Source organism: Geotrypetes seraphini, chromosome 6, assembly GCF_902459505.1.
Source record: "Geotrypetes seraphini chromosome 6, aGeoSer1.1, whole genome shotgun sequence".
Taxonomy (NCBI): Eukaryota; Metazoa; Chordata; class Amphibia; order Gymnophiona; family Dermophiidae; genus Geotrypetes; species Geotrypetes seraphini.
The window spans coordinates 14678285-14696787 of NC_047089.1; the positions used below are offsets into that span (position 1 = coordinate 14678285).

The following is an 18503-nucleotide window of genomic DNA, read 5'->3' on the forward strand; positions in this document are numbered from 1 at the left end:
ATGTTTTTATGGTTGATATCTTTCAAATGTATACATTTGTATTGCACTGTTCATATGGGAAAATACTAAAAAATTTACAAAAAAAGAAACTCTTCACACTAAGGGGGGAAGTTAGCAACGTGGGCTACTGTTAAGATGGGTTATTTTACCACTATCTACCGCCGTTTGAACGCAGGTTCTATGTTCTACATTGAGACCTGAGATTAACAGTAAAATAAGAAGTCTTATCAGTAGCCACCTTTTAAAAGAAAAGTGCCAGTTTGGTTAAGATAAAATGCCCCTAAGGCCCTCTTTTACAAAGGCGCATTACGCGTTTTAGCGTGGATTTAGCGCACGCTAAATCAATGCGTGCACTGCCCGCAAACGCGTCCTTAGCGTAACATGCGCGTGCTAGCGTTTAGCATGTGTTTAGCAAGCGCTAAAAAGCTTAGCGCACCTTTGTAAAAGAGGGGGCAAGTGGGATAGGACAGAGTACGGTTTTGGGGTTCAAGAAGGGATGAGATCATTTCCTGAAGGAAAAGGGGATAGAAGGGGATAGATAGAGGATTACTATACAGGTCCTGGATCTGATGGGCCGCCGCGTGAGCGGACTGCTGGGCGCGATGGACCTCTGGTCTGAACCAGAAGAGGCATTGCTTATGTTCTTATGTGTTTGTAAAATACTATTACAAATCTTGCAGAAATTGCACCTGCACGGAGATGATGCAATGGTGCATATTTTACAAAACATGTGCTGACATTATGACCCTACATATATACACCAGCACATACTTTTAGGTATGTCCTAATTTTATAAGACCTGACTTTTGTTCCACTATGCATATTATATCTATTTCTTTTTATTTCTTTTTGTTTAGTTTTCATTTAAATTGTTTAACTGTTTTTTCATTCCATTCTATTCATATGCTGTCCTCTACCTTTTCTTTTTTCCTCACTTCAAATGCTTATTTTCTTCCTATATTTGATTAATTCTTAAAATTATTTTCTATTTAATTAGTTTCTTTCTATTATTTTATTACTTTGATATGTACGCTTTGTTTTTAACAGTATGATATTGAGAGTTTTATGTATTCTTGTTAGAAGCTTTATATCTCATTTCCGCTATCTTTATTTTCTTATCTACTACTTGCTAATTTATTTGTCCTTGGTACTTTAGTTAGATTGTGAGCCTTCGGGACAGTAAGGGAATTTCAAAGTACCCATTCTTTATTTCTTTATCTTATTATATTGTATCCTTTATTGTATATTTAATGTACACCGCTTAGAACTTAACGGATTTAGCGGTATATAAGAAATAAATAACATAACATAACATAAGTCAATGTTTAATGCACAAAACGTTAGTACAATTACCCTCCACTTAAGGTGAAAGGAGGAAAAGGCACAGAGAAAAGACGTTCCTGGTGACATAGTGGGGTCATTCCAACCTCATTAGTGATGTCATAATGGCTTGATTGTCCTATACTTGGCTCATATAAGAACATAAGACTTGACATACTGGGACAGAGCGAAGGTCCATCAAGACCAGTATCCTGTTTCCAACATTGGCCAACCCCGGTCCCAAGTACCTCGCTAGATTCCAAGTAGTAAAACAGATTTTATGCTGCTTATCCTAGGAATAAGCAGTGGATTTCCCCAAGCCATCTCACTAATGGCCTATGGACTTCTCTTTAGGAAATTAGCCAAACCTTTTTTAAACCCCGCTAAGCTAACTGATTTCACCACATTCTCCGCCAATGTATTCCAGAGTTTAATTACATGTTGTGTGAAGAAATATTTTCTCCAGTTTGTTTTAAATCTTCTTACTTAATAGCTTCATAGTATACCCCCCTAGTCCTAGTATTTTTGGACAGAGTAAACAAATGATTCACATCTACCCTTTCCACTCCACTCAGTATTTTGTAGACCTCTATCATATCTCCCCTGAGCCATCTCTTCTCCAAGCTGCATTTGTTAACATTTTTCAGAAATCTCAAAGGTAATACAATTTGAAAGAATTTCTCGGGACTCAAGGATCTTCCATACGAAGAACGGCTTGACAAATTACAGCTATACTCGCTCGAGGAGCGCAGAGAGAGGGGAGACATGATCGAGACGTTCAAGTATCTTACGGGCCACATCGAGGCGGAGGAAGATATCTTCTTTTTCAGGGGTCCCACGACAACAAGAGGGCATCCGTGGAAAATCAGGGGCGGGAAACTACGAGGTGACACCAGGAAATTCTTTTTCACTGAAAGGGTGGTTGATCGCTGGAATAGTCTTCCACTGCAGGTGATTGAGGCCAGCAGCGTGCCTGATTTTAAGGCCAAATGGGATCGGCACATGGGATCTATTCACAGGGCGAAGGTAGGGGAGGGACATTAAGGTGGGCAGACTGGATGGGCCGTGGGCGCTTATCTGCCGTCTATTTCTATGTTTCTATGTTTATGTTTCTATTTGGCATGTGGGATCTCTTCATGGAGGTAGTTAGGGGGGGGTGGGCCATTAGGGTGGGCAGACTGGATGGGCCGTGGCCCTTATCTGCCGTCTATTGCTATGTTTCTATGGAGCAATACAGAGTAATCACATAACATAACACCAGATTTCTGGACCTCATAACCATAAGTTCGATGCGGTTTACAAAAGCTTCCTGAAATGATACAATGAAGATATTAAGTCAAGAATTTTGAAAAGAGGAAAGTTTTCAGCTGCTTTCTAAATTGTTCCTAAGAACAAGATGTAAGCAATAGCTGTCAAAAATCTTTATCGTAGAAGGCAGCCTGATATGATAGAGTGTGCTCAAGAGATTTTTTGTTTTTACATTCCTTGACTGATGGAAAACCAAAAAGGGCGTGTGACTTTCTGCTAGTCTTATAGAACGCTATAAGAAATCTATAGGCTAAGTATAGTGGAACTAAACCGGAAGCAACTTTGTAACATAAGCAGCCTAACTTAAAGGTGACACTGGCTTCTATAGGAAGCCAGTGCAACTCACGATAGAAAGGAGTCACGTGATCATATTTCTTCAGGCCATAAATCAATCTGACCGCGGTATTCTGAATCAATTTCAGTCTGGCCATGTTTTTCTTGGTGCTTGACAAATACATGATGTTACAACAGTCGACTGAATCAGAATTTTAAAGACAGAAATTTTAAAATACGATCTTTTGGTATGTAATTTCCACCAAGTATAATATCCCTTTCGAATCACGGCATCAATCTGGTTCTTCATGGTCAAAAGCCGATCAAAGACAACAATGTTAGGAAATTCTACTTTACGGAGAGGGTGGTGGATGCCTGGAATGCGCTCCCGAGAGAGGTGGTGGAGAGTAAAACGGTGACTGAGTTCAAAGAAGCGTGGGATGAACACAGAAGATTTAGAATCAGAAAATAATATTAAAGATTGAACTAGGCCAGTTACTGGGCAGACTTGTACGGTCTGTGTCTGTGCATGGCCGTTTGGAGGAGGATGGGCAGGGGAGGGCTTCAATGGCTGGGAGGGTGTAGATGGGCTGGAGTAAGTCTTAACAGAGATTTCGGCAGTTGGAACCCAAGCACAGTACCGGGAAAAGCTTTGGATTCTCGCCCAGAAATAGCTAAGAAGAAAAAAAAAAAAAATTTAAATTGAATCAGGTTGGGCAGACTGGATGGACCATTCGGGTCTTTATCTGCCGTCATCTACTATGTTACTATGAAAGAGAGAGAAAGAAAGACAAAGAGAGAGAAAGAGAAAAAGAGAGAAAGACAAAGACAAAGAGAGAGAAAGAGAGAGAGAAAGAAAGACAGAGAGAGAAAGACAAAGAAAGAGAGAGAGAGAAAGACAAAGAGAGAGAGAGAGAAAGAAAGACAAAGAGAGAGAAAGAAAGACAGAGAGAGAAAGACAAAGAGAGAGAGAGAGAAAGACAAAGAGAGAGAGAGAAAGACAAAGAGAGAAAAAGAGAGAGAGAGAAAGACAAAGAAAGAGAGAGAGAGAAAAAGAGAGAGAGAAAGAAAGAAAGAAAGACAAAGAGAGAGAAAGAAAGACAGAGAGAGAAAGAGAGAGAAAGACAAAGAGAGAAAGAGAGAAAAAGAGAGAAAGAAAGACAAAGAAAGAGAGAGAGAAAGAAAGACAAAGAGAGAGAGAGAGAAAAAGACAGAGAGAGAGAGAGAGAGAAAGAAAGACAAAGAGAGAGAAAGAAAGACAGAGAGAGAAAGAGAGAGAGAGAAAGACAAAGAGAGAGAAAGAAAGACAGAGAGAGAAAGAGAAAGAGAGAGAGAGAAAGGCAAAGAGAGAAAGAGAGAAAAAGAGAGAAAGAAAGACAAAGAGAGAGGGAAAGACAAAGAGAGAGAAAGAGAGAAAGACAAAGAGAGAGAAAGAAAGACAAAGAGAGAGAGAGAGAGGTGGTGGAGAGGAAAACTGTGACTGAGTTCAAAGAAGCGTGGGATGAACACAGAGGATCTAGAATCAGAAAATAATAGCAAATATTGAACTAAGGCCAGTACTGGGCAGATTTGCACGGTCTGTGTCTGTATATGGCCGTTTGGTGGAGGATGGGAAGGGGAGGGCTTCAATGGCTGGGAGGGTGTAGATGGGCTGGAGTAAGTCTTAACAGAGATTTCGGCAGTTGGAACCCAAGCACAGTACCGGGTAAAGCTTTGGATTCTTGCCCAGAAATAGCTAAGAAGAAAAAAAAAAAAATTTAAATTGAATCAGGTTGGGCAGACTGGATGGACCATTCGGGTCTTTATCTGCCGTCATCTACTATGTTACTATGTTACCCAGTATTCTAATTGTTGGACATATCGTATAAAGCAGTGGCCTCAAACATGCCTTCCTCATCCTACTTCAATTTTAGAAAATTAATAAAAACAAATTTGTTTAATCGATTGTAACCTAAGGATCTTATATTCGATGACTTTGTAAAGTAACCAATTCGCTTCGCTGATTGTCCAGCACCTCTTGTTTTAAACCGCCTCGAACTATTATGGCTTTGACGGTATGTAAAAATAAATTATTATTATTATAAGAGGGAGAAGAAGAAACTTCAACAGCAGCCAAAAGCACAATACTCAAAATGATTTGATTCACTTCCTGTTTGTCATTTAAAAATATACCACGTAACTCCTCTTCTGATAAAAGCCCGTTGGCTTCCCATCCATCACCGTGTCATTTATAAAACTCTGTTATTGACTTTTAAAACAAGACACACTGAACAGCCAGAATTCATTAATACATTTTTGATACCGTACGCCACATCGCAATTTCTTCGTTCCTCGGAGCAAAGTAACCCCAGCCTTGAACCATATTAACACTAGAAGAAACGCTATCTTTTCAGTCGTTGCCCCGACCCTCTGGAACTCAACACCAAATGCTCTAAGAGAGATAACGAATCTTGAGAAATTTAAATCTTTTCTTAAGACATTCCTTTTTAAAGATGCCTTTCAAGTGTAAATGTCCTTTTAAGGATTTTTATTTAAAAAAAAAAGAAACTTTTTTATCCTTTACGAGTCCACTTCTATTGGACTTACTTGTTTTTAACCCCACCCTTTTGTTTATACCTTTATATTTTACTTTTCTTTCATCATTGTAGTTCTCCCCTTCTTTTCCACTCGTACCCGTTTGTCCAGTCGTGTACGTCATTGTTTTTATCTAATCGTGTGTGTTTATTTTGTTAAAGTTACGTTAATGATATTATCTGTTTCTGCCCTATTTTAAAATGTATAACCACCTTGAAGTAAATGAGAAGGTGGTATATCAAAATTTTATTAAACTTGAAACTTGTGTTCCTGTAACTCATCGTGAACTTCAAGGGCTGTGGCAGTGTTTTGTCCCTCTTTCCTTTCCAGCTGCTGAGTGAAATATCCAGACTTCTTCCAAGAGTTCTTTTTATAAAGTTTACATGCAATTCTAAATTTCCTGGAACTCAGGAAGTGCCGCATTTCTAAAAAGAGTGAGTAGGAAAGGAATCTCATCCCATATGGGGAATTGTAAAAGCAACAAACGATGTTCTTTGGTTAGACTTGGTCTTTGGAATTAGTTTTGTAGCTTAAATGATAACAATAATAAAACACTGTCGCTCAAAAAGCTATTTTCTTCCATATGATCTGACAGTGATATGATTATTTATTTATTTGTGTGGTTTTATATCCTGTCCTCCCAGAAGATGAGCCAAAGATGAACTACTTAAACTTGGCCCCGTGGACACTCATTTGGTCCTCTATCTTTACCTATCTTCGCTTATTTTGTATCTCCCTTTTCTTGGTGACAGGATAATCGCGCGCTGACAATTCGGCACAAGAAAGAAGCGTGCCGCGGGAAAACTTAGTTTTAAAGAGCTCCAACGGGGGGTGTGGGGGGGAACCCCCCACTTTACTGCATAGTGTTTGCGCTGCAGTTGGGGGGGTGTGGGGAGTGCAACCCCCCACATTATAGAGAAAACGGAACTTTAAAAAAAAAAAAAAAAAATAGGGAAAAGTTCCGTTTTCTTTATAATGGAGGGTTCCAACCCCCCAACAACCCCCCCCCAACGTCTGCGCGAACACTATACAGGGATTGAGGGGTACAGATAAGAATAGACTTGGGTTATAGGGATAGGAGTAGAGGTAGGTTATAGAAATAGTCAGGAACCACTGCTCAGGCAATGGGCCGCCGCGGAAGCGGACCGCTGGACGAGATGGACCTCTGGTCTGCCTCAGTGGAGGCAACTTCTTATGTTCTTATGTTCAGTAAAGTGTGTGTGTGTGTGTGTTGGGGGGTTCCCCACTCACACCCCGGTTCGGAGCTCTTTAAAACTAAGTTTTCCCGCAGCGCACTTCTTTCTTGCGCCGAATTGTCAGCGCTCGATTGTCGGCGTGCTGGTGTCTCGCACGTAACTGACTATGAACCCTTTTCTTTAGCATGCGCTTAATAAAAGGACCCCTAAGTGCTAAGAAGCCCATAGGTATTGTAATGAGGATGGTTTAGCCCCATGGACATCCCAGTCTTACTCAGGGGATAACCCCCCAGAACCCTTTTAGCTCACAACATCCCACCCCAGGTTTCAAAGGTGGAACAAAACCCCTTTTGAGACTCCTTACTCCTGAAAAGAGACCATTTAGACCTCAACCCCAGCGACATGAGGCATTGGGCAAGAGAGAAGATAGGGGTCATTAGGATTTACCTGAACAGGAAAAGAAGATGACGTTAAAAGTATAAGGGGATGAGAAGAATATAGAAGAGAAGGGGAACAACTGGAGAGAAGAATCACACACCCATTCCACGTAGGTGGTGAATAACTCTCTGCTCTATAGCTACTGAGATAAGGAAAGCCCCAAAGAAGGATTGGGAAAAATAGCATGATGGAGTTTCATCCTTCCATAGCTCCCCCCCCCCCTCCCGCCCGCACACACTCAACCAGTGGTCCCTGATCTCCCCCCACACCTCCAAATATCTGCATTAAACAGTACACAGCTGTCTCTATGACAGCTGCAGATACTATGGCCAGGTCTCTGGAGTGGTCTGGTAAGCGGTGTAGTGGACTGCAGAGAAGGGGGACCCAGGCCCGTATGCCATCCTAACTAGTACACTTGTGGTGGAAAGTGTGAGCCCACCGTAAGCCCACTGTACTGCCATATAGGTGACACCTTCAGGCATAAGGGCTATTGGGGTGGTAGACAATTGGGTACTGTGAGTTTTGGAGGGCAGCAGACTAAAAATACCACTAGGGGGTGGAATATTTTCAGTCGCTAAGGACAGGTATGTTCCCTGGAGTCCTGCAGAACTTGCCTGTCCCTCACAATTGAAAAATGTGACAGTAAAACAGCACTGTGAGTGGGTGGGTGAGTGAGACTGTGGGTGGAGGACTCCTGCTCAGCTTAGAGGGAACAGTGCATCACCATATAAAGTGCAGGGGTTATGGTGGGATAAATACTTGGCACCCTTAATGTGGCATTCACAGCAGTGCCCCCTGGGGTGCCCTACTGCTCTGCTGGCATGTCTGTGCGGTCCCTCCCACGTGCAAATGGCTTGTTTTGGACGTTTTTAATTTAGATGGGGGTGTTCTATAATTGGGGGGGGGGGGAATTAGACATCTAGCTGGACAAAACGTCTAACTGGACCATTTCCGGAAAAAAAAAAAAAAAAAAGAGAGACATCTTGCGGTTTTGAAATTGGACATTTTCTTCACCTGATTTTTGGACGTTATTCTCAAAATGTCCAAAGTCCGACTTAGAAGTCTTATCGAAAATGTCCCTCCACGTCATATGACTTAGCTGGTTAAAAGTGAATATTCAGTGTTAACCAGCTAAATTTAACGGTTAAGATAGGCCATGTGGCCTATCTTTAACCGTTGAACACGGTTCATAGACAACGGCGCGAAAGACAAAAGCGCGCGCCGACAATTGAGCGCAGCGCGCGCCGCCGCACCGCTCTAAATTACAGTTTTTAGGGGCTCCGACGGGGGGTTTTGTTGGTGAACCCCCCCAGTTTACTTAATAGACATCGTGCCGGCGTTGTGGGGGGTTTGGGGGGTTGTAACCCTCCACATTTTACTGTAAACTGAACTTTTTCCCTAAAAACAGGGAAAAAGTGAAGTTTTCAGTAAAATGTGGGGGGTTACAACCCCCCACACCCTCCACAACGCCCCCACAACGCGGCGCGATGTCTATTAAGTAAAGTGGGGGGGTTCCCCCACACACACCCCCGTCGGAGCGCTAAAAACAGTAATTTAGAGCGGCGCGGCGGCGCGCGCTGCGCTCCATTGTCTGGGCGCACCTTTGTCCCGGCGCGCTTTTGACCTGACACCGTTAAACACTGAATATTGGCATAATTTCAGCATTGAATATCCGGGTTGAGCGCTGACGTCAGGCCTGGCGCTGGCAGAATATCAGCCCCAAGATGCTTCTGGTGTTGTTTCGGATAGGAGATGACCAAAAATGGAACAACTCACGCTCGTCTTTCCCTGACCTTTTAAAATGACGGCACATCCACACAGGTTGTGGTATAAGAAATGTGTTCTTTCAGGGGCTAAGAGTAATGCCGGAAATTGAAAACATTCTGCTGGGAATCCTCATACCATGAGAGCGGAATGGAGTTACACAAGTTTATTCCTAATGCTGGAATTATCATTTCGGTCAGACACAGAAAAATGGTCTGTATTTTTACAGGGCGGCTGTGCGACTGTTTTCCAAACAACGAAGGAGATTAATGACCTGAGAAAGCCAAATGACCTACTTTTTTTTTCGTACTTATCCTAGCTTTTACTTCGCCCTTCATATAAAAAAATGTTACTGGGCGCCAAGGATTGCCCAACTCACGAAAGGTTTATGTTACAAAGGTATTCGTGGGCTGTTTAGAACAGATACCACAGATTCCAATATCATCAAGGTTGAGTGCTACATTAACTATATCTTCTACAAAAGGAGGAATAATGAAGAACTTTGTAGTCTGAGTACGATGGATAGAAAGATTAACGAGACAGGCTAAGAGAGTAACATGAACCCAGAACTCATTCAAGAGCAAAGCCTCGGGCAAGCATAGCTCACTACATATTTTTGACATTTTTTCCTCATTCCACCAGAAGATTTCTCTATTTCTGTTCTTTGAATTTTCTCATGTTAAAGCCAGAACGTAAAATACCGAATACCAGGCTAAGCCAGCAGAAATGATAATCTATATATATAAAATCGGAGGTATGTGTGTGTGTATGTGCCGCGATCACGCAAAAACGGCTTGACCGATTTGAATGAAACTTGGTATGCAGATCCCTCACTACCTGGGGTGATATGTTCTGGGGGTCTCGCGGCCCACCTGCACACGTGGGCGGAGCTACAAACTGAAAATCAGATTTCACCCATTCATGTCAATGGAAAAAATGTAAAAAGCTGCCATTCTCACAGTAATTCAAAAACGGCTTGACCGATTTGAACGAAACTTGGTATGCAGATCCCTCACTACCTGGGGTGATATGTTCTGGGGGTCTCGCGGCCCACCTGCACACGTGGGCGGAGCTACAAACAGAAAATCAGATTTCACCCATTCATGTCAATGGAAAACATGTAAAAAGCTGCCATTCTCACAGTAATTCAAAAACGGCTTGACCGATTTGAACGAAACTTGGTAAGCAGATCCGTCACTACCTGGGGTGATATGTTCTGGGGGTCTCGCGGCCCACCTGCACACGTGGGCGGAGCTACAAACATAAAATCAGATTTCACCCATTCATGTCAATGGAAAAACTGTAAAAAGCTGCCATTCTCACAGTAATTCAAAAACGGCTTGACCGATTTGAACGAAACTTGGTATGCAGATCCCTCACTACCTGGGGTGATATGTTCTGTGAATTATTCTGTGGAACGGCATCGGTCCGTGGACTGGTGGTTGAAGAACACTGGGCTAAGTTGTGGGCCAGACCCCGCCCATCTCTACCCAATCTCCACCCAAACCCCGCCCCCATAATAGTACTAATTGCACCTTGCAGGTCCCGTGCCTCATCTGGAAGCCTTCCCTCTGAAGTTGCAACGTCAGAGAGAAGGCTTCCGGTTCAGGCGCAGGATGCCCATAGGAGCTGCTGCCCGTGGCTTTGTGCACTGAATCAGTTAGGAAGAGGGAGCTGGCTCGAAGATAACGCCGCATCGATCGCACCGTGGACCGGCCGTTGAAGAACACTTTTGGGCCTGATGCATGTGCTGGCCCTGTGGACCGGCAGGAAATTTCTGTGGACCGACACTGGTCCATGGACCGGTGGTTGAAGAACACTGCTCTATTTCATTTTACAGAACAGATGTCTTTTCAGCAGTTTCCTGGCAACTGTAACCTGGAAGGTTGTTCCACTCCCAGGGGCCGATGCATTGAAAGACACTGTTTCGGAATGAGGAAAGCCTTAACATGGTTTCTTAGTGAACAGGTCCAAATGAAGAACACGAAATGTGAAATGGAGAGATTCTCTGCTGAACAGAGACAGAGTCCACCTAATAAGCAGCGATATTTAAATGGCCAGGAACGGCTCCCAACTGGCTACGTACCGCTAAGCTGGCTAGCCACCGATATTCAGTGGATTGGCCGGTGACTGGCTATGTTGTGCTATCTTTGGCTGTTAGGCCTTTGGCCAACTAATGAATATCAGCTTGGCTGGCTAAGTCCATGGTGCCTAAACTTAACCCAGACATCCAATGCCGGTGGCTCTGGTATTAAGTATCCACATTTACCGCTGACTGCGGAAGGTAGCCGGGTTGCCTCCTGCGCTCTGAATATTGGGATGATTAGTGGCGTAGTAAGGGGTGGGGGGGGGGCGGTCCGCCCTGGGCGCAATCTTTCTCAGGGCGTGAGCACCCCTCCTGCTCTCCACCCTCCCCTTCCCACCCCTCCCCCTGCCGCGCACGTGGCTTTTTCGTCCCCCCCTGTACCTTTGAAACTTTGACGTGAGCAGTCACAAAATTTCTGCCCCGTCAGCTCTGGCGCTCTCTCTGATGTCACTTCCAGGAAGGAAGTGATGTCAGAGAGAGCAATGAAGACGACGTGAGCAACAAGTTCTGATTCTGCTTAATTGGGAGAAGATATGCCAGGAAGCATCCAAATTGGACTTAGACGTCCTTTTTGAAAATGTCCCTCTTGGTCTGATTACTTTACTATGAGTGTGAAATAGTTTGTTCTTAATGGTGTGTGGTCAGGTTTAGGATATCTAAGAGGTGTATAGTTACATGTTTTTTTAGTCTTCACATGTTGGGGAAAGTGAGATCCTGCTTCTACCAACAACATTTTGCTCTCCTTGTACTATCAATCATTCTTTCCAGACTGGACTATTGTAATTCCATCTATCTAAGTCTAACCAAAAAAAATCTTCAAAGACTTCAGCGGATCCAGAACACTGCGGCTAGGATGTAGCGGTATATAAGAAATAAATTACATTACATTACATCTTTGCAAAAAGCAAATTCGACCATGTTTCCCCGCTTCTTTCAAAACTTCACTGGTTTCCAGTGATTTCTAGGATTCACTTTAAATGTACCTGCCTAACATTCAAGATCTACATGGCATTCTTCCTCCCCTAATCCCACTATCCTGGAATTCTTCGAGACCTGATCTGCCCACATACTCAAACTATCTTTCCCCTCGTTAAAAGGCGTCATGTATGCAGCTAAATTAAGGAAATCCCTTTTCTTCAAATTCACTGAGCTTTGGAATAACCTCCCTGCCCCGCTGCGGAACCTAGGCTCATTCCAATTATTCCGAAAGCATCTGAAAACCTGGCTTTTCTCCAAAATGTAAAGCTAGCTATCCTCTTCATAACCTCTAATTTCTTATTTTGTCCTTCCCTCATTTATTGAATTACCTGTAAACCGTGTCGAGCTCTATCTTTATGTAGATGATACGGTATACAAACTTAAGGTTTAGTTTAGTTTCTCTTCCTCTCTTTTTTTCTCTCTATCTCTCTCTCTCCCTTCCTCTTCTCTTTTTTCTCTCTCTCTCTCTCTTTTCTCTCTCTTTTCCTCTCTCTTTTTTCTCTCTCTCTCTCTCTCTTTTTTTTCTCTCTCTCTCTTCTTTTTTTCTCTCTTTCTCTTTTTCATTCTCATTAAAAGGCGTCATGTATGCAGGTAAATTAGGGAAATTCCTTTTCTTCAAATTCACTGAGCTTTGGAATAACCTCCCTGCCCTGCTGCGGAACCTAGGCTCATTCCAATTATTCCGAAAGCATCTGAAAACCTGGCTCTTCTCCAAAACGTAAAGCTATCTATTTAAAATATAAAGCCAGCTATCCTCTTCATAACCTCTGATTTCTTATTATGTCCTTCCCTTGTTTATTGAATTTACCTGTAAACCGTGCCGAGCTCTATCTTTATGGAGATGATGCGGTATACAAACTTAAGGTTTAGTTTAGTTTCTCTTCCTCTCTCTCTCTTCCTCTCTTTTTTTTCTCTCTCTCTTCCTCTCTTTTTTCTCTCTCTTCCTCTCTTTTTTTTCTCTCTCTCTTCCTCTCTCTCTTTTTTTTCTCTCTCTCTTCCTCTCTCTCTTTTTTTTCTCTCTCTCTTTTTTTCTCTCTCTCTCGTTTTTCTCCCCCCCCTCTCTCTCTTTTTTCTTTCTCTCTTCTTTTTCTTTCTCATTCTCATTAAAAGGCATCATGTATGCAGGTAAATTAGGGAAATCCTTTTTCTTCAAATTCACTAAGCTTTGGAACAACCTCCCTGCCCCGCTGCGGAACATAGGCTCATTCCAATTATTCCGAAAGCATCTGAAAACCTGGCTTTTCTCCAAAATGTAAAGCTATCTATTGAAAATGTAAAGCTAGCTATCCTCTTCATAACCTCTAATTTCTTATTATGGCCTTCCCTCATTTATTGAATTACCTGTAAACCGTGCCGAGCTCTATCTTTATGGAGATGATGTGGTATACAAACTTGTTCATGTATTTATTGTAAATCGCTTAGTAAACTACGGATAAGCGATCCATCAAATGAAAAATAAACATAAGCATAAAACATAAGGTTTAGTTTAGTTTACTCTTTGTAATGCTAGGAAAGATAATGCGTTGCTCCAGTTAAAATATTCCAATAAAAAGAAGGCTTAAGTGTTTTGTTCAGTCACTGAACTACCTGGATTTTGTATTGCATCTGATTCTTTTTGTATTTACTGAATGCTTATTGGTTCATACAAATGGTCTTTCAAAATAAAAAAAGGGACCTGTGATGTATTAAAGTGGGGATTTTTGGCGTTCTAAAAACAACATACTTTCGTGACTCAGCCTTGCAAATGGAAGCTGCTGACCTCCTAAAGTTCAAGCGTCCAATAGCAATAACAGTTTCAGGAAATGTGTTCTCGAAACTGGGTTTAATTTTTTTAAAAGCATGGTTAGTCCTGGCCAGAAGCCCCAGTGCATAATTGCATAATACCCAGCTTCAGGTTATGAAACTAGCTTCTTGTTTGGCAGAGACAGTCTATAGAAATGTCTCGTAGATATTGTCAAGTAACATCCTTGTGTCCACCAGTTTGTTTTTGCTTTCTTTTAACTTTTATTGGGGGGATTTCTCCTGAGTTTACAAACATCATTTCCTGTGAGCCTGGGGCACAACCACAGCAACAGGAAGAAAAAGCTATGGAGAGATGAGGAACAGCACCTGCTGAATATGACCTTGGAAGAAAGACGTAAAGAATATGTGAAGGGGTTATGTGCCATTGAAAGACATTCCATCATGGCTGGAAGAATTGAAGAATAAAAGCACCAGTGATAGAGAAGAAACCGAAGCCACTTCACTGGAGCATAAAAGCTTGTGTCAAAAGGTTTCTCTCTATAGAGGCAACATCACTTTGCTTGAGATTGATTTGATTTTAAAAGAAGATTTTAATAATGATACTGTTAGTTAATGTCTTTTTGTATTTGTCTTGTTGAAACATGTTTAGTATTTCTTAAAAATATATGAATACAATTCTGTAAACCACATAGTTTTTATGCAGTATATAAATTTTTAAATAAATATATTGATTATAAACCTTTATACTTTGGAGATCTCTGTGCCACAAACAGCCTTAGCATCTACATCTACTTCCTCCAAGGAATACTCATCCTACTGTATAAGACAGTAAGAAGATCCTGTTTTCTTCCTACTTTTTCAATCAGGGTAAGAGAAAGTCAAAATGAAATAAACAAATAAACAGTCTATGACTTAATACTTCCTAGGAAAATTGAGAAAAAAATTCTCTCGGGACTGCAATACTTCTCTAGTACTCTTATATCAAAGCAACTAGTTAGCGGATTATGCAAATTAGTCTCTTGTGCAAATTTAGTCTTTTATGTAAATTTAGTTTGCACGTTCACCCCGAGGGAAACAGGGTTTGGCCAGAATAAGGCCTTTACTCAGGTAAAAAAAACTCGCGTCCTATTTAAGCATGGATTCTAGAGGGAAAAAATACAACAGTTATACAGAGCAGTTGAAAGATTTTTTTTCTCCATATTTTATTTGGATTGTATTTCTAGATTATGGATCAATTTCCATGTCCTATTTCTGACTCTCTTTCTCATCTATCTCTACAGGTATTTCATATTCCTTACTGGGGGAGTTCCCATATCATTTCTTCCTGGGTAAACTTCTCTTTATATTCTGGTTCCTTTCCCCAGACCCTGCCCATAATGGGCTCCACCTTTGATTCTCAGGATTCTTTGGGATAGTTAAACCTAAAGAGAAGCCCTATATTCCCTGGGTTAGTGGACTTTTGATAATTCTTATGACCCAAAGGAGGTGTATAGGATGAGAGCTTTGGGAATTTGAGGGGGCCCCATGAGGTCTCTAGTAAAGAGGTGGGACTTTTTTCTGCACTTTCTAAATGCAGAGACAGTAGTGTGGCTCTGTGTTACTGTTTACCACGTAGTAAACTCCGCTTTAGCTGCTTACAAGGGGCCGCTGAAAAGTTCTCAACCTAGCCAACAAAGCTGGGGCAGTCTCCAGCGAGGGTTATACACTTAGTCCAGCGATTTTCCATGTTTTTGTTCCGTATTTTCCCAGCAGAATGACAACGTGGAAAATCGCTGGACTACGTTTGTAGCCCTCGATGGAGACTGCCCCAGTTTTGTTGGCTGGGCTGAGAACTTTTCAACAGCCCCTCATAATGAAGCTTAGTAAAAGGGAATACACATTTTTAATAAGCAAATAAATCAATAGGTTTGGAAGACCCTGCTTTTGGTGGTGTGTCTTCAACTCCTTAAGGAACAGCTTGCGAGATTCCTTTTGTGTGTCTTCATAATGACTTTGCTTGTAACCAAGGTTTTGTACGGTGCTTTGCCTAGTCTTATCCTAGAGAAAACCCAAAAAAACTCTGTGGAGTGACGATGTTCCTAAATGGACTTTATTTGAAAGTATCAAAGTTCCAAAGGTACACTAAAATCATCCACATAAAAATAAATCATCCACATAAGAGCCTTAAAGGACCTAGTCCGCTAGGGATACAGGACCCAAACCGGTCTGCGTTTCGACAAAAAGTCTTCTTCAGGGGTCCCTGGGGGTCCTATAAAGGTGAATACGTGGGAAACAATTGTGTGGTGAGCCGAAAGTGAGACACTGCTTGCGTTTGCAATAGAACCATAATATACTATGAGTCTGATATTCAGACAGGGGGAGGCAACCTGGCGATTTCCTGCAGTTGGCAGTGAATCCAGAAATTTTATGTCGGGGCCATATCCAATTATTGGCATTGATGTCAAAGTCCCTCCTTGAGGGCCGCAATCCAGTCGGGTTTTCAGGATTTCCCCAATGAATATACATTGAAAGCCGTGCATGCACATAGATCTCATGCATAGTCATTGGGGAAATCCTGAAAACCCGACTGGATTGCGGCCCTCAAGGAGGGACTTTGAGACCCCCTGCTTTAGATCATAGCCATCTCAGGGAAAAAATGTTTCCCTCTGGATCCTGGAAACGACAGAGTGCAAATATAAACTCATACTCTCTTATGAGACCAAAAAGAAACTGTTAAGGCAGGGTTAGGGAACTCCGGTCCTCGAGAGCCGTATTCCAGTCGGGTTTTCAGGATTTCCCCAATGAATATGCATGAGATCTATTTGCATGCGCTGCTTTCAATGCATATTCATTGGGGAAATCCTGAAAACCCGAGGCTCTCGAGGACCGGAGTTCCCTACCTCTGGCATACAATGAAACCAATGCATATAAATAGATCTCATGCATATTCATTGGGGAAATCCTGAAAACCCGACTGGATTGCGGCCCTCAAGGAGGGACTTTGAGACCCCTGTTAGACCTAGATAACCAAGCCGATACAGCTAAGTCATAGTGACCAATGATAGGCCTGCTATTTAAGGGCGGGCCTATCTGGCCACTATTCTTAGCCAGTCAGCCAATGAATATTGGCTGAATACCAGTGGTTTGCTGGTTAACATAAGAGCATAAGAATTGCTGCTGCTGGATCAGATCAATGGTCCATCCTGCCCAGCAGTCCGCTCACGCGGTGTCCCCAAGGTGCTCCAAATGAGTCCAATCTCACCAGTTTTGCATGAACTTGTGGTGGTTTAGTGCTGTTTAGCCATCCGGGATCTATTACTTTACTATCATGTAGGTTGTCTATGCCAGGCCACACCTTGGAGAAATCTCTTCATAACACCTTTTAATACATCGTCACTTTTTGTCTTACCAGTTCACAAGGTAAGTCCTCCAAAGGTCGATAGGTAGACGTCCCTCCATTTACCACTGAGAGAAACAGTAAAAGGTACAGTCGCATGGCTCTGAGGAAGAAAGGATTCATATTACAGTTCAAATTGTATACAATTTCGAACAGCCTTCTTCAAAATAAGAATTAAAAAATGCCCCAAATCTAAATAAACCCTCAACCAATGAAGATAAACCAAAATAAAATGAAAAATCAGCAAGCCTGAACAATACTGCGTAATGCTTTTAATGCCTAAATGCTAACGCCCTAGAGCAGTGGTTCTTAACCTTGTTGGAGGTACTGAACCCCACCAGTTTCATATGCGTGTTCACTGAACCCTTCTTTATTGGAAAAATAAAATATGATTTTTACAAATTCAAAACATAGGTATACAGTGAGGGAAAAAATAATATCAATTTTGAAAACAAAAAAGTTCTCCTATATTTCGAATAATAATGCAATTAGGACGCTGACTCCCATCATGTTCCGACCACTTTCGTATTTTGCTCGACATAGTTAGGAAGGGATTAAAATATTAAGATAGGTATCACACGACGTACAATTCGACTACTGCGCGCATCAAATCCCCTGCAGCACAGATAGGCCAAGCGATGTTGCGTGATCACCTGCAGCCAATTATGGACAAGCGGGGCGTATCATCACGAATCCTAAGCGCTTCGGTCACGTTCAATCATCTATCACTTAAATCACAAATTTTGATCAGGAATTGATTGATGTATATAAGGCGTTAATTACAGATTGATAGATCAAGAAACCGAGTACACGATCAGTTTTGATCAAAATCACTGAATAACTGATAGATGATTGAACGAGACCGAAGCGCTATATGAGTCGGAGGTGTGTTTTGACCTCCGCCGAACCCGCGAGACTGACTCACCGAACCCCTGGGGTTCGGTCGAACCCAGGTTAAGAACCACTGCCCTAGTGTAAATGAGCCGCTTACTTCTGATTGGTCCATCACAAGAACTATCCAATGATACTATGGTTCTAGGCTATAGTTCTAGGTCAGTTCTGACAACTCCACCCGTTGCCCTGCTTGTTATTCTTTTCTCCTTTTCTAGTTCTTGCTCTGCCGTGTTTGACAGAGTGATCAGACTTTCCCACAATAGGCAAGGTTCAGTCACATCATGAACTGATGCGTTCAAAACACATTTATTATATTAGCAGTTCTTTCCTCCCTGGTTTCCAAACAATTCCTAACATTCTGTTACTTTTATGACCTCGGCAGCTGCTCACCGAGCTACGGATTTCAATGCGTTATCCACAATCAGGCTCATATTCAAAGGAGGTTATATATTCACTGGCACCTGATTTTGCTTAGGTTGTCCGAGTTGAAAATAGAATATTTGTTGACTCATTCAATTTTCTTTCCTGCTCAGAATGGTTTAGATCAGGGGTG

The 18503-nt window shown here is 42.0% G+C and overlaps 1 protein-coding gene across 2 annotated transcripts in view; it reads right to left on the bottom strand.

Moving 5' to 3' along the window:
• LRRC32 (leucine rich repeat containing 32) overlaps positions 1 to 18503 on the bottom strand; it is a 68558-nt gene that overhangs the window by 22633 nt on the left and 27422 nt on the right. For both annotated transcript variants that reach the window (XM_033947381.1, XM_033947380.1), the window contains exon 2: positions 17069 to 17159. In XM_033947381.1, the coding sequence (XP_033803272.1) occupies positions 17069 to 17155 (87 nt within the window). In that variant the 5' untranslated portion in view covers positions 17156 to 17159. The remainder of the gene's footprint in view (positions 1 to 17068; positions 17160 to 18503) is intronic.